Source organism: Ornithorhynchus anatinus, chromosome 5 (assembly GCF_004115215.2).
Source record: "Ornithorhynchus anatinus isolate Pmale09 chromosome 5, mOrnAna1.pri.v4, whole genome shotgun sequence".
Classification (NCBI taxonomy): domain Eukaryota; kingdom Metazoa; phylum Chordata; class Mammalia; order Monotremata; family Ornithorhynchidae; genus Ornithorhynchus; species Ornithorhynchus anatinus.
In genome coordinates, this window is record NC_041732.1 from 48,300,807 (window position 1) to 48,315,037 (window position 14,231).

At 57.0% G+C, this 14,231-nt stretch overlaps 1 protein-coding gene across 1 annotated transcript; it reads left to right on the top strand.

The window, feature by feature from the left end:
* The first annotated feature begins 2,226 nt into the window (after positions 1–2,226).
* Positions 2,227–13,792, top strand: OAZ2 (ornithine decarboxylase antizyme 2). The gene is given in 6 exon segments (XM_029065939.1): positions 2,227–2,243; positions 9,098–9,173; positions 9,175–9,255; positions 11,234–11,409; positions 12,187–12,272; positions 12,502–13,792. Coding segments are annotated over 6 exon segments (573 nt in total). The 3' UTR covers positions 12,639–13,792.
* Positions 13,793–14,231: the final 439 nt, after the last annotated feature.

The following is a 14,231-nucleotide window of genomic DNA, read 5'->3' on the forward strand; positions in this document are numbered from 1 at the left end:
CGGAGAGCGAAGTGACTTGCCCAAAGTCACACAGCTGACAGGATGGCGGAACCGGGATTAAGAACCCGTGGCCTCTGACTCCTAAACCCGGGGTCTTTCCACTGAGCCACGCTGCTTCTCTAAGGAACCTGGCCATCCTATCCATAGGCCCTCTCTGAATCTAGATCCTGTTCTCGTGGCTCCCCCAAACAGGTCTCTTCTCCGGAATCCAGACCCATCTAATGATAATAATAATAATAATGTCATTTGTTAAGTGCTTACTATGTGCAAAGCACTGTTCTAAGCGCTGGGGAGGATACCAGGTGATCAGGTTGTCCCACGTGGGGCTCCCAGTTTTAGTCCCCATTTTACAGATGAGGTCACTGAGACACAGAGAAGTTAAGTGACCTGCCCAAAGTCACACAGCTGACAAATGGCTAAACCGGGATCTGAACCTATGACCTCTGCCTCCCAAGCCCGTTCTCTTTCCACTGAGCCACACTGCTTCTCTACATCTCACTCCCTCCAAAATCAGATGTTTCCCCCTCACCCCCAAAGCCAGATCCCTTTCCCAGAAACCAGATCTCATCCATACCTTCTCCGCTCCCAAAGCCAGCCTCCTTTCCTGCCCCAGAAATCTCTCCCCTTCCCTCCCTCTTCTAAAATTGGGTTCCCTTTGCATCCTTTCTGAAACTAGACCCCCAACTCCTTCTCTTCGGTTCCTAATTTTTGAGACCGGGTTCCCAAGCAACCCTGTCCCTCCCCTGCCCCCCACACCACTCTCCATTTCCCCTCCCCCTTAGACCTTTATGAACCCTAGTCCCCCCCCCCCACTAGTATTCAGACTCCTCATTCCCCTTCACCCCCTTAATGCGAGCCCTCATCTTCCTCTTTTGTATATCAGGTGCTGCCCCTCTTCTTCTGTCCATTATTATGCCATCCCTCTCTCTCACCCTTCCTGCGCTGGGTTACCCAGGGCTTCTCATTCCTCTCTTAAATTCAGGAATTTCTTCTGCTCAGGCTCTTCTTTCTTACTCATCCCTATGGGCTTTTCCAATTGGTATCCCAATCCCCTCCCTTCTCCCCCCACTAGCTGTTCTGTTCGGGGCCTCTTCTTTCTCCCTTCGTGGGATTTACCATCTCACGCTCCTCTTATTCGTCCCCTGTTCGCTTGCATTAGGCTTTGCCCATTCATCTCTCCCTGCCTCCCAGATCTAACTCCCACACCTGGTCCCACAAGCCACCTCTCCATCCTTAATCTTAAACTTCACCTTCTCCCCCAGCCCCTCGGTTTCCTCCGTGCAGGACCAGGCTCGTTTTCATTTCCTGTCTTTTCTCCGTAGCAGTTTGTCCCCTCAGCCCCCCTCTAGTCCTCCTTTGTCCCCTCCTTCCCACATCCTGCTGTTTTATTCTCCCTCCTTCAAAGTACCTCTCAGCCCACGGGCCCCCTAACTTCTGAACTTCAGTTCATCTCTTTAGGCCTTCCTTCCCAACCCCTAGCCATCCTTTTCCAAGACCCCATCCCCCCACTTAATTCTTGCAATGGTCGAGGAGAAGGGAAGTGGGACGGTGGTGGCTGTACGTACAGTTGAGGCACTGGGATGAGAGGGCCAGGGCCAAGGCCCGGTGTCAGTCATTCATACCTGTTGAGCACTTACTTTGTGCAGAGCACTGTCCTAAGTGCTTGGGAGAGAGTAGTATCACAGAGTAACAGACACATTCCCTATGTGAAACTGGCACCCCTCTCTCAGTGAGGTGGGAACGTCCACAAAGACTGAAAATCCCATTTGCAGGAGAGGGGTAGGATTTCATTCACCCCTCTGATCTCCTGGGTCTTGCATGTTTAGGGTGACTGTTTGCAGGGAGGTGGGAGGGTGAGGGGCGGTGGACAGAACCTTGCTGGACTCTTCACTTGCACAAGCAGGGAGATTAGCCAATCGGTGGTATTTATTGATCGCCTAGTGAGTGCAGAGCACTGTTCTAAGCATTTGGGATAATACCGCAGAAATAAGGCACACAGAGGCATAGGAAAGTTGAGTGATTTGCCCACGATCACCCGGTAAGCAAGTGAATTGACCGACTGACAGGCAGGATTAGAATTCGGGTCTCCTGACTCCCAGTCTCGGGCTCTAACCACTAGGCCACGTGGTTTCCTCATCTGTCAAATGTTCAGCCCAATCATTTGTATCTACCCTGGCACTTAGCACCTAGTAAGAGCTTTAGTAAGGGCCAAACTTGGAGCCGAAGATGGGGAGTAAAGAAACGTAAATGTTCAGGGTGGGTGGAGGTGCTGGGGGTTGATGTAACTTGGGGTGTTGGGAAGGAATTGGAGAAGGTCTCCTCGGGCATTGGCGGGAGCAAGCAGCACTTTGGGGAGCGTTTTATAAGGGGTAAAGGTCAGATGGCCTAGCCTAGTTCTGCTGTCGACCTTGTGGGTCGTGATAGTCCCGGGGGGCAAGGTGAGGGGGAGCCGACTAGTTGGGGGGTGGCCAGGAAGCGAGCGCTGTGCCTGCTCCACCTCCCTGTTGCAGGACTACTTCTGGAGCCCGTCTCTCAGCCCCCTCCCTGCCATCCCAGTGGAAAATCCTGGGAACCCCCTGACCGGGACTTCTCTCTCCCTGTCAGCGTTCAGCCCCGTTCAGATCCCATGGCTGGGGAGGAGGGGCATGGGATTCTGGCTTCAGTCAGGTGTTTTTATTGAGCGCTTACGGTGTGCAGAGCACTGTACCAAGTACTTGGGAGAGTACAACATAACAGATACATTCCCTACCCACAGCGAGCTTCTTGGGCTTAGGAAAGAAGGGGTCAGAGCCGGTGGGCCGGGTTCCCAGGAAGGGACTGCCTAACTGCTTTGGTGTGGAGCACCGAATACTTTCCTTTCCTCTGTTGCCACGGGTGATGAGGGGAACAGGTACAAGGACCTTTTCCTCAAGGTTTTAAGCTCAAGGAGGGCCTTCTCTCAGGATTTGAGTGGGCGCAATCCGAGAAGGGATACTTGCTGAATTGATAGCTGGGTAGTGTTCGGTGAGGGCCAGGTGGGTTTGGAGATCTAGAGTTTGGTTGGAAGGGCCGAAGGCCAGTGAGAAAGGGGTGGTCCATTAACCCGTCTGAACAAGAGGGCCAGGGCCTAGGGCCAGCGGAGAAAAGGATTTGGGCCTTAGGCAGTGGCAGGAGTCACACTGGGTCCTGAGTGTCTTTAGGGAATGGCTTCCTGGAAAATGAAATTTCCAGCTTCCAAAAAAAGGAATCTGTCTTGTCCTATTCTGGTGCTCTGCCTTTGTTGTTGGGAAGCTACTAAGATATATGTCTCAGTGTGCGTGGAGGGGGTGGGGGCGGGGGCGGGAGCCAGGAGGTTGACAGTGTCGCTTTTTGACCTCTGCCTAAGTGCAATTCATGGATGGGCTTGCTTTGGGAACTGTCAAATCCCCCAATTGCAGGAGTGCTTCAGAAAACAGGCAGGCCTAGGGATGTTATCCTCCCTTTCTTGTGGGAAACTCAAGTCGAGCCTCGAAACTGTCCAATAATACCGAGGGGGTTTTTCGATTCTCCAGTTCGACCAGTTTCCATTTCTTCAAGAGAGGCGGTCTTTTACACCCATGAAAGGTGCATTAACTTAGTCAAGTTGGCACCGGTTAGGAGCAAGGGCAGTGAAGCCTCCTTGCTCCAAAGCCGAGTCTGCTTGTATGAATTTTTCCTAGGTGGGAAGGAAGCCCGGGGAGTTCCCTATGAATGACAGAAGAATAAAACGCCTTGTATAAACTTGGATGAGAAAGGGCTTGTTTTTTATTTATTTTAAACGTAAATCCCCTAGGCCTTTAGTGTTATGTAAACAATGAAGTAATTCCGCCCAGGGACCTGGGAATGGAGGCCAGGCAGGGATGGGTGGGAAGCTTGTGTTAGGCAAACCAGTTAGCATCAAACAAGCTGCTACACTGTCCTTGAGTGAAATTGGGAATTTTTTTTATAGACCCTTCACTTTCAAGAATAATTACCCAGACGCTGAACCTCCCCTGGCAACCTATTGTGACTGTGCCTTGTTTAAAATAGCACGGGGAAGCAGAAGGTTGAATAAAGAGCATTTTTCTTGACGGAGGAATAGAACCCCCTCAAGAAGCGGGGACCTCTAATAACGGTCGGTGTGAGGGTTCTGAGAATATTCAGGGGATGTTTCTGGAGGGAGCCAATTGGACCACGTTTCCCTGCAAAGAACTAAACCTCCAGTTAGCTTTTTGGTGTGGGTTTTAGTGGGATGATGTCATCCACTCTCTGTCAGTCTCCACAGCATGAGTGACAGTAGGGAAGCGATTGGCACTCTGGTTTACATTGGCCGGCTCCCGTCCGGGGTCGTTCTCCATCCCGAAACGGGTCCGGGCAAAAGGGAAGTCCAACGGCGACGGCCCCGGTCCCCAGCGCGCAACAGTGTTCTTGGCGATGGCAGGCTTTGTGCCTCGGCCCCGGGCTGGTCCAGATGGCAGTTCTGACTCTCTATCCTCCCCCTGGACCTTGGGCTGAATAGAGTGAAGGGTGGGAGAAGCCCCGCAGATCAGCCCTCTTGGGGTGGAGAGAGTGATGGAGAGGAAAATGAGAGAGGCCAGAGCAGAAATAGGTTTTTCCGGCCTCGACTCAGCTCACCTAAGGATCTTGGTGTAGTCCCGTCCTTTCTATATCCATTGGAGGCCATTGTTTCCAGGGAAAGACATTCAGAGCCGAATTGAACGCCTGTTTCTGTTCAGCGTGTGGCCGAATCGAGCTTGCTGGAGAATGAATGGCTTGCACCTAGGCACCTCTCCCTATCCCCCATCTCTCCATCTCTCCCCTACCCCCCCCCCCCAGCCCTCATTACAGCCCAACGCGGACAGAAGACAACACATGAAATTATAATCTTCGTGGTAGCTTATTTCAGAGTGTCTCCTTAGCAGCTCTTTAAAGTAAGCACTGCCAGGATGTGATATCAGTCACACAGATATCCCAAGGAGTGTTTCCAGGGGGATGTCCGATTGCAACTGGGAAAAGAAAAGGCCACTAACAAATGAACCCCTAATCTCCCATCTCCCTTCCTTGCCGATATGCACATCTCCAGTGCACCCCCCCCCCCCCAATCCTGAAAGTGCCTCTGAAACCAGGGCCTGGCTCAGCTGGGAGTTGGAGTTCAAGCTGATAAATTTAGTTTTTCTTAATCCTCTCTGATCTTTTCTGCCTCAGGACTGAGCCTCTCAAATCACCCTTTCCTCAGAAAAGATTAAGCCCCCCATGGCAGGGGTGCACAGGATGCGAGGGAGGAGGGATTGGGGAAAGTTTGGGTTTTGTTGCCCATTGAAAACGCAGGGCCAAACAGGGTATGAAATCCCCCCCAGGTCCAGATTCCCAGGAAGGGCGGTTTGAACGGGGATTCCGAATTTGCTCCGCGGCCTAGACTACCCAGAAGCCCTCTCCGGCCTGCCTGGACCCTGGCTGCTAACTTGAAGCTGGCCAGGAGCCCACCCGCCCTGCCAGGAGACCGTGTGAATTCCGTCCGTCCGAGATAACCTCCTTTGGGGCAGCCCCTCGCTGTTTTGTTTCTGTTCTTTAACTAAGGCTTAGTAACTGTGCCCCTTCTCCCCACCCCCTCCCCCACCACAGAAATGAAAATCAGAACACATTTCTGAAGGAGGAACAGTTGGCCAGGTTCAGCTAGGAAGTAAAGACAGATCCATTATATGACCGACGAGGAACTTAATTATTGACTAATTGTGATCCTCTAGCTCCTAGGCTTAACCAAAGCTGCAGCTGCTCCTCTAAGGAAACCTGAGTTAGTTTCCAATGTGAAAAAGGCTGGACCCCGTTTCTGGGCCGGCTCTCTTAAGAAGTCTCTGAGGCCCCGGCAGACTTTGAGGGGGAGGAGGAAGAGTCCCATGGGTGGATCTCAACCATCCTTGGGCTGCAGCTGGAGTCTGCTGACTAAATGGTCGGTTACCATGGAGCGAGCGGCTCCTTGCGCTTATCTGAAGGGGAGACGATTCAGGAAACGAAACTCTTGATGAGCAGCTAGCTCACTGATGGAGGAGCAAGTCGGATGGACAGCCGATTTGAGAATTTATTCCAGGAGGACGGGAGGGGGTCTGTAGGCTGAAAAGGACCTTTCTGGATTTCCCCACCAGGCCAGCCACTGCATCAGTGCCCCACGGACCTCCTGGGGTGACTGAGTTTGCAGGAGCCTGAGCAGGTGCTGAGAGAGGCTGCGGGTGACCTGGCTGGGGGTGGTGCTGTGAGCCTGTCAGTGGGCAGGGGTTGTCTCTATCTGTTGCCGAATTGCACATTCCAAGTGCTTAGTACAGTGCTCTGCACATAGAAAGCACTCAGTAAATACTCTTGAATGAATGAATGAATGAATTGGGGGGGGGGGGGCGGAGCAGGTGGTTGAGCAATCAAACGTCAGCCAGACAGCCAGTCCTAGGTCCCCGAGCCAGCCCAGGCTTGAGCCCTAGGGCTGTCTTGGAGCCCAGCTCCAGCCGGGATTTGGGGATCCAGAGAGCTTGTTGGGAAGAGAAGCAGCTCCCCGTATCTGTCCTCGGTGGGATCTTCTCCTTCCTCGGAAGTCCCAATTGATGGGTCTGTGGTCCACCAGTTCCCAGAGGCACCTGCACTCCAGCGTGGTGAGCAGAGGCGATCTTGGGGAGAGTATCTGGGAACAGTGGCCCCCAGTTTCCAGGAGCCTTATCCTGAGAGGCTCAGCCTGCCTGGGGCATCCACGGGCAGGAACCCTATGCCCCAGAGAAGAGGAAGTGAACCATCTGCCCCAGGATCCTGGGAGCCCTAGCTTGGGGAAAGTCCCCCCCCCCCCCCCCCCAGATACCTTCTGTTTTTTCCTGCTAGGCCACTCACTCTATTATCTTGCCTCTCAACACAATGGCTCCGCCTGGAAGGGGGGGAGTCACAATAGTACATTGTCAGCAGAGAAAATAGCCTAGTTCTTGAAAACAATCAGCAGCAAAGTGCTTTGTCATGCCCCATCTGTCATGGGGGCTTGGCTCGGCTGGGCTCTCTGATGGGTTGGGCTCCCGGCAGGCAGGGATTACTCTGGAGGCCCCAAGGCTGTGGAGGAGAGTGCCCAAAGAGCACTAGTGAGTCCTGAGAGGAGCCACCGCAGTGGTGGAGTTTGTCACCGGCTGAGGGTGAAGTGGCTATCTCCTTTCCACTGTCCCCAGGCGGCAAGCTGCCTTTCCTCAGACGATGACTCCGTGCCGGTCATCCCGGCCAGGGGAAGCCACCAAGAAGGGGATTATTATAATAATACCAATTGTGGAGTTTCGCGGGTCATCCCGGCCAGGGGAAGCCACCAAGAAGGGGATTATTATAATAATACTAACTGTGGGGTTTGTGAAGCACTTCTTAGGTACACAGACACCCTACTAACCACCGAGGTCAATATCCAAGTGGAACACGGGACTCGCGGTCTGACAGGGAGGGAGAACAGGGATTGAACCCCCACTGTACAGATGAGGAAACTGAAGCCCAGAGAAATTAAGCGACTTGGCCGTGGTCAAGAGCAGGCAAGTGGTGGAGCCAGGATTAGAACCCCAGGTCCGTACTCCTTTCACTAGGCCACACCGCTTCGAGGGGAGCAAGTTTCTAGGGTGTGCTGGGCCCCCCAGCCCAGGTCCTTGAGAATCTGGTGCTAGGGAAGTGGGCTCGTCGTAGGAGAGTCTGGGAGGCTGAGGTTGTGGCTGCCAGATGGTTCCGAGGTGTTGCCCTGAGCTGGTAACGAGTCACTGAGCCCAGGGCCCCCCTGGAAGGAGCCTGCTACTTTGGACCCCTTTCAGGGTCCCCTTTTTCACTGGCATTAGTTAAGCATTTACTATGTGTCAGTCACTGTGGTAAGCATGGGTTCGGTACAAGATAGGTTGGACACAGTCCGTGTCCTACATGAGGCTCCCAGTCTAAATTCTCAGTTTATAAATGAGGTAACGAGCACAAAGAAGTTAAGTGACATGCCCAAGGTCACACAGCAGACAAGCGACGGAGCCGGAATTAGAAACCAGGTTCCCGGAATTAGAGCCCAGGTCCTGCCGACTTCCAGTCCCATGCTATAACGGCTAGACCCCGGCACTTCTCAGGACCCCCCCTCGAGGTCGTTTCCCGAGGCGCGTGTGAGCCGAGGGCAGCCAGAGAGGTGACTTGTGCGCCTGTTTGTTTGGGTGGCGGTCCCTTGGCCGTGCCCCATGTGACCGGTCCCCACCCAAGGTAATTTATCTGGGCCACACAGTGGCTGTGGGAAGTGAGAACGGCCCATTTTTTGCCAAGTTTGACTTTTTGGCTTGTGGTTGGGTGAACCAAGGCCCAGTGGTGGGGGAAGGACTCTAGTTCTATCCAGTGGGCAGGCCTGGGAAGGAGCTCGCCCCGGGGAAGTTTCAGCCACTGGGATTCCGGTTTCCCCTGTTCTCAGCTGTGCCGGAGGCCAGCCGAGGGACCTGGGGCAGATCGCTTGCCCGTGGCACCTAAGCCCCACCTAAGTCGGGGGGGAGGGGAAGAGGTCTTAGAAGTTCTGAGCCAGTTCTGGGGGCGTCCTTGGATTCCCACGGTAAGTCTTCCGTCCCCTCAGCCTCGGGCAGGAACGCGGGGCCTGGCGGGCCCCACTGTCCTTCTCTGTGTCGCCCCCCTCCCTAGCCGGGCGAGGCGTCGGATCGGATTCCTCCTTGGAGTCCCTGAGCTCTCCCGAGTGGAGCGCTCCATTTGTGCCTGCTTGTTTATCAGACTGTGTGTGCTGCTCTGGTCAGATGCCTCCAGCCAGTCTTCCCTGGTCAGCGCTGCACTTCTCTGTGGGCCCCGCTGGGGAGGAAGGCAGGCCGCTGTCCACTCCCCGCTCCCCCCTCCGCCCCCTGCCCCCCTCCCCAGCCTCCCCACCAAGAGAAAGCGAGTTTCTCTGCCTTCTGGCAGGCAGAGCCGGAGCTAGAAGGAAGGAGATTCACCTTAGGCGTGGAAACACGAGAGCGTCATTTGGGTAGGGTGGACGGGGTTAGAGCCAGGGATGGCTTGGGATCTGGGGATCCGTCTTCCCGGGCTCGGGGTGGGGGTGGCCGGTACATTTCACACCCCGGCCGCTGACCCTGTGACCCTCTTGTTCTCTCTCTGTTTCTTGCAGTAGTATTTTACCTTTGAGTAACTGTCCCCAGCTCCAGTGCTGCAGGCACATTGTTCCGGGGCCTCTGTGGTGCTCCTGATGCCCCTCACCCACTGTCCAAGATCCCCGGTGGGCGAGGGGCCGGCAGGGATCCTTCTCTCTCAGCTCTAATCTATAAGGTAAGCTCTCGGCGGGGTGGGGCGGGTCAGGTTGGAGGGACCGAGGGGGGCTGCCCCTTCGGAATCAATCAGTCGGTCCGTCGTACTTATCGAGCGCTTACCGTGTGCAGCGCACTGATTGAAGCCTTCGGGAGAGTACGAGATAAGAGTCGGAAGATGCTTTACCTGCCCACATTGAGCTGAAAGTCTAGAAAGACCCCAGAATGGTCTGTGACCTGTCCTATCCTGCCCACCAGCGGCAGACAGACAGGGAGGTCTTTCAGCCTGACCCAGGACTGTGCCTGTCACCAATTCTTCGGGTGACACCCTCCACCCTCTTTCCGGGGCTTCGGGAGCTCTGAGGAGCTGCCAGGCAGCGTCAGGGCAGTCTCCTCTTCAGGGGAGGGAGCGGGAGACCAGAAAGGAGCTGCCCTCCATCCCTCTTGGGAGGTGGGGAAGAACCCAGGCCCAGAGTGGACAGGAGCACTCTTTCCACCCCCCCGAAGTGGGGACGGGCGCCAGGATCCCGGCTCTCTGGCTGGGTAAGGAGGGGGATGCCGCCGGCCGGGGTCGAGCTTCTAGAAACAGGGCAAAGCTGGGCTGCAGGCTTGGCTCCCTTAAAGCCTTTCCTGGGCTGCTGTTTGACTCGCCTGCCCCGAGGAGGTTTTCCAGCGCCCCTTCTCTGCTCTGCTCCTCACTGCCTTGTGCCCAGGGCTCCCATGCTGTCCAGCCTAGGGGATGAACCACTCTAGGGAGTGGGAGCGAGGGGCTCTTGGTCTGGGCCCACCCACCTTCCGGCCCTAAAACCAAAGGGGAGCACATCCCAAGGGCCTCCGTTTAGCTCAGAGCTGCTCCCTGCCAGGGGCTAACCTTCGAAGGTTCAATGCCCGTCCCAAGCCAGGGCTGTAGCTAAAATGGAGCTGACTCGCTCCCCGTGGCGGGAAGCTGCGCTCGCCAGCTCCATCCCGGGCCCCGGTGGTCTCAGATCCCCACCCTGGCTGACCCGCGGGGCTTCCGTGGAGCGTGGGCTGAGCCGTTTGGGAGCCCGAGGAGTTATCACTATTGTAATTCTTCTTCTTCTTACTATGACGTTTATTCAGCATCTACTCTGTGCTTAGTTCTGGGGTAGATTCACAAAGCTCAGATACCCAGACACAGTCCCCGTCCCACCCAGGGCTTAAGGTCTAAGAGGGAGGGAGAGAAAGTATCGTCCCCATTCTGCAGAGGAGGAGCAGAGGCCCAGAGAGTTGAAGTGACTTGGCAAAGGTCACACAGCAGGCCAGTGGCAGAACTGGGATTAAAACCCGAGTCTCCTGACTCCCAGCCCCGTGCTCTGCTCCTCCTTTGGAAATTTGTTCTTGCACCCAGAAGCCCGTGGGTTGATGGAGTTCTATAGACTTCAACCGGGGTTTAGCTCTTTGGGGGCCGAATTGGGGGCTCCAGGGAAGGAGGGGGAGAACCCAGCCTTTGGCCGTCTCCTCCGCTGTCTGCGGCCTCCTGGGCTTCAGCCTCCTCGTGGAGTCTCTAGGAGTCAGGGCGGGGATTCCGTGGCTAAGGGCTATCAGCACCGGGGTGAAGGGGGTGGTGTTTTGGGTGGAGGGACCAGCCTGGACCCCACCTTGTGGCTGGCATTGTACTTTCCAAGCGTTTAGTACGGTGCTCTGCACACAGTAAGGGCTCAATAAATAGGACTGAATGAATGAATGAAGGGCAATTTGTTCCATTAGGTCCTTTGAGCAGTAGCTTAATTTGACAGACACACACACCCCCTCTTCTCTTGGATTTCACCTTCCTCTGCTCCTCGCTCGCCTCTCCCCCGCTCCTTTCTCGAGAGGCTGAGTTCAGGGACCGGGGAGCCACCGTTTCCTTCGGCCGTGGGACGATCTCCCCGTTGCCGGGGCCCCGGCCGAGGTCGTCTCGGGACAGCGGAGTCCGTGGGGGCTCGGAGCCAGAGGACTCACCCCGGCCCCCCGGCCCCGCGGCCCCGCCCTCTCCCTAGGACGAGAAGCTCACTGTGACCCAGGACCTCCCAGTGCACGATGGGAAACCCCACATCGTCCACTTCCGCTACGAGGTCACCGAGGTGAAGGTCTCCTCCTGGGACGCGGTCCTCTCCAGCCAGAGCCTGTTCGTGGAAATCCCTGATGGGTCATTGGCTGACGGGAGCAAAGAAGGGTAAGGACCGACTGACCCGTGGCGACTGGGGTTGGGCTCTGCCTCTGCCCGAGCCCCACCTCGGGGCCGAAGCATCCGAGGAGGCCGACCCGTCCGGTGCCCCTAAGCCTTCGTGCTCTGAAACTCCATTTCGTAACAGGTTATTTTTAGCCAGTTGGATGGGTCTGTTGCAGGTTATAATCACTGCAGATCATCATCACATTAACCGAGTCCCTGCCAGATAATCCCCCGATTCTCTCCACTCTCTCCTGGGGCCGCTCAGTGTCCCGTCCCCCCGGTCCCCGGATCGCTGTAGACCAGGGTGACGGCTGAGATTTCAGCCTGGGTTGGGCGAGCGGGAGCCCAGAGTGGGCAAGGGCCCGATCTCCCGAAGAAGAACCTCGGGTTTGGCGCTGCCTAGCCGGCCGGCCGGCCGCAACCACAGACCCCGGGAGTTGGCCCATCCTTGGGCCGGCCTTCTCGGTGGGCTCTGCCCCCCAGCCCGGGACAGAGGGCCGGCGAGCCCGGCCTCTCTGCTCGCAGAGCCGCAGCCAGATCCCAGGCCCTTCGTAAGGGCTCCGGTGGCCGGATGTTCCTCTTTTGGCCCAGGCCTGGGTCTCGTGGCGTGTTCAGGGTGAGGGATGTAAAGGGAAGTTGGGGAAGTTGCCATCCCCACGGGAATCGAGAGGAGTTCCCGCTCCCTCCAGCCCTCTCGGGCGCCGCGCTCCAGGAGCCGACATCCGGCCGGAGCTGAGCGGTCCTCTCCGCCCCTGCTCCTACCCCCGCCCCTGCCCACAGATTGTTGGCACTGCTGGAGTTTGCCGAAGAGAAAATGAAAGTGAATTATGTCTTCATCTGCTTCAGGAAAGGCCGTGAGGATAGAGGTGAGGAGTGGGGCTGTGTGGGTGGGCCGGGCCCTTCACCCCGGGGCCTGTTCCTGAGCGTCGGAGCCCCCCAGATGGCACAACGCCGTAGTTGCCCCTTTCTGGGTCTTCTCTTGGGTGGAGCGGGGGGGCCATCGAAGGCGAAGGCGGCGCAGCCCGGCTCTGCCCTAATGCCCCCATTCCTCCTCGTGCTTCCCCCCCCCCGCCGCCCGTGGCTCCGGTTTTGCAGCTCCCCTCCTGAAGACCTTCAGCTTCTTGGGCTTTGAGATCGTGCGTCCGGGCCACCCCTGCGTCCCCTCGCGTCCGGATGTGATGTTCATGGTGTACACCCTGGACCAGAACGCCGGCGACTCCGAGGACGACTAGCCGGCATGGAGGGTGCCGTTCGGGCCTCGAGCCGCAGCCGGAGAGGCAAGGAGGGACAGGCGGCCCTAGGGCGGAGGGAGCTCTGGGCTGCTGGGGGACGGACGCTGTGGGGCTCGGGGTGAGGGTGGGGTGGGGGGGGCTGCTGTGTTCTTGGAGTTGTTGACTCGTTGAAATGTGTTTTCCATAAAGAACAGTATAAACATATATTCCCATGTAATCACCAATAGTAAATGAAGATGTTTATGAACTGGCATTAGAAGCTTTTTAAACCGCGCTGTGTGGTGTACTCTAGCGTAGAGGGAGGGGCCGCCCGGGCCCTCCGGAGGCCCCGGGGAAGCCCTGGCCGGCCGGCCGTTCCATTTCCCACCCGTTGTTGGGCTTTCTTTCTTTCCTGCCTTCCTCCCTCCCTCTTTCTTTCTCGTTTTAAAACTCGTGTACGTTTCTCTCCCCTCCGCCTGTCACCCGGAGGCCCGTCCCCCCTCCTCCCCGTGCCGCGGGGATGGGCCCGAGTTGGTTTTTGACGACACTCCACCCGGGTCCCTCGGCGGCTCTCAGCCTTCCCGGACACGGTCTGACCCTTCTTTACGGCTTAGTGCTATTCTGGCTTTTGGTTAAGCAGGCTTAGTCTGTTCGATGTTACCACTGCAGCGGAGCAAGGGGCATTCACGTTCACCTTCCCTCCCCGCCGGGGGCTCGGCGTGGGGCCGGCCGTGGGTCGGTCGGTCCCCTCGGCTCTGCCGCCGGGCCCTGCTCTGTGGCGGCGGATCCGGGGCCTCGAAGTCTCCTCCTGGAGCTGGAGGGCCGAGGGGTCGGGGGTGAGGGGCGTTCCCTCGGGAGTCGCTCCTCCGGGCCGGGCGCTACTCCGCTCTTCAGCCAGGGTGGATCAGCTGCCATTTAAGGCCGATTCCCCTCTCTCACCACCGTGCTCAGAGTAGAGGCCGTCCGAGGCGTTTCCCCCCCTTCCCCCCCCCCCCCCGTGACAGCGAGAGCGGGGGTTCTCCCGGTGCCCTCCACCTTCGGCTTATTGAACAGCTTGTTCCGCAGGGGGGCAGGTGAGGGTGGGAGCAGGGAAGCTGGACCTGGGTTGGTTTTCTGGGGGCGGGTGGCAGAGGCAGTGTGTTGTGTTACTGTGTCAATAAACTGGTTTAAAACTGGCTGGTCTCTCTCTCCTTCCCTGGCCGCGTGTGCTGCTGCTGGGCGCGGGGGCGCGGGGGAGGCCGTCTGCCCCAACAGCTACTTAGAGAAGCAGCGTGGCTCAGTGGAAGGAGTCCGGGCTTGGGAGTCACCGGTCATGGGTTCGAATTCCGGCTCCGCCACTTGTCAGCTGGGTGACTTTGGGCAAGTCACTTCACTTCTCTGTGCCTCATCTATCATGGGGATGACTGGGAGCCTCCCGCGGGACAACCTGATGTCCCTGTATCTCCCCCAGGGCTTAGAAGAATGCTCTGCACAGAGTAAGTGCTTAACAAGTACCAACATTATTATGATGATGATTATTAGTCTCTCTGTGCTCCGCCCGGGGAGGAACGGCCCATTTGGAGGAGCAGATTGGTTAAGGGGCAAATTGGAGGCAGGTTGCTCTGAGCGGGGAAA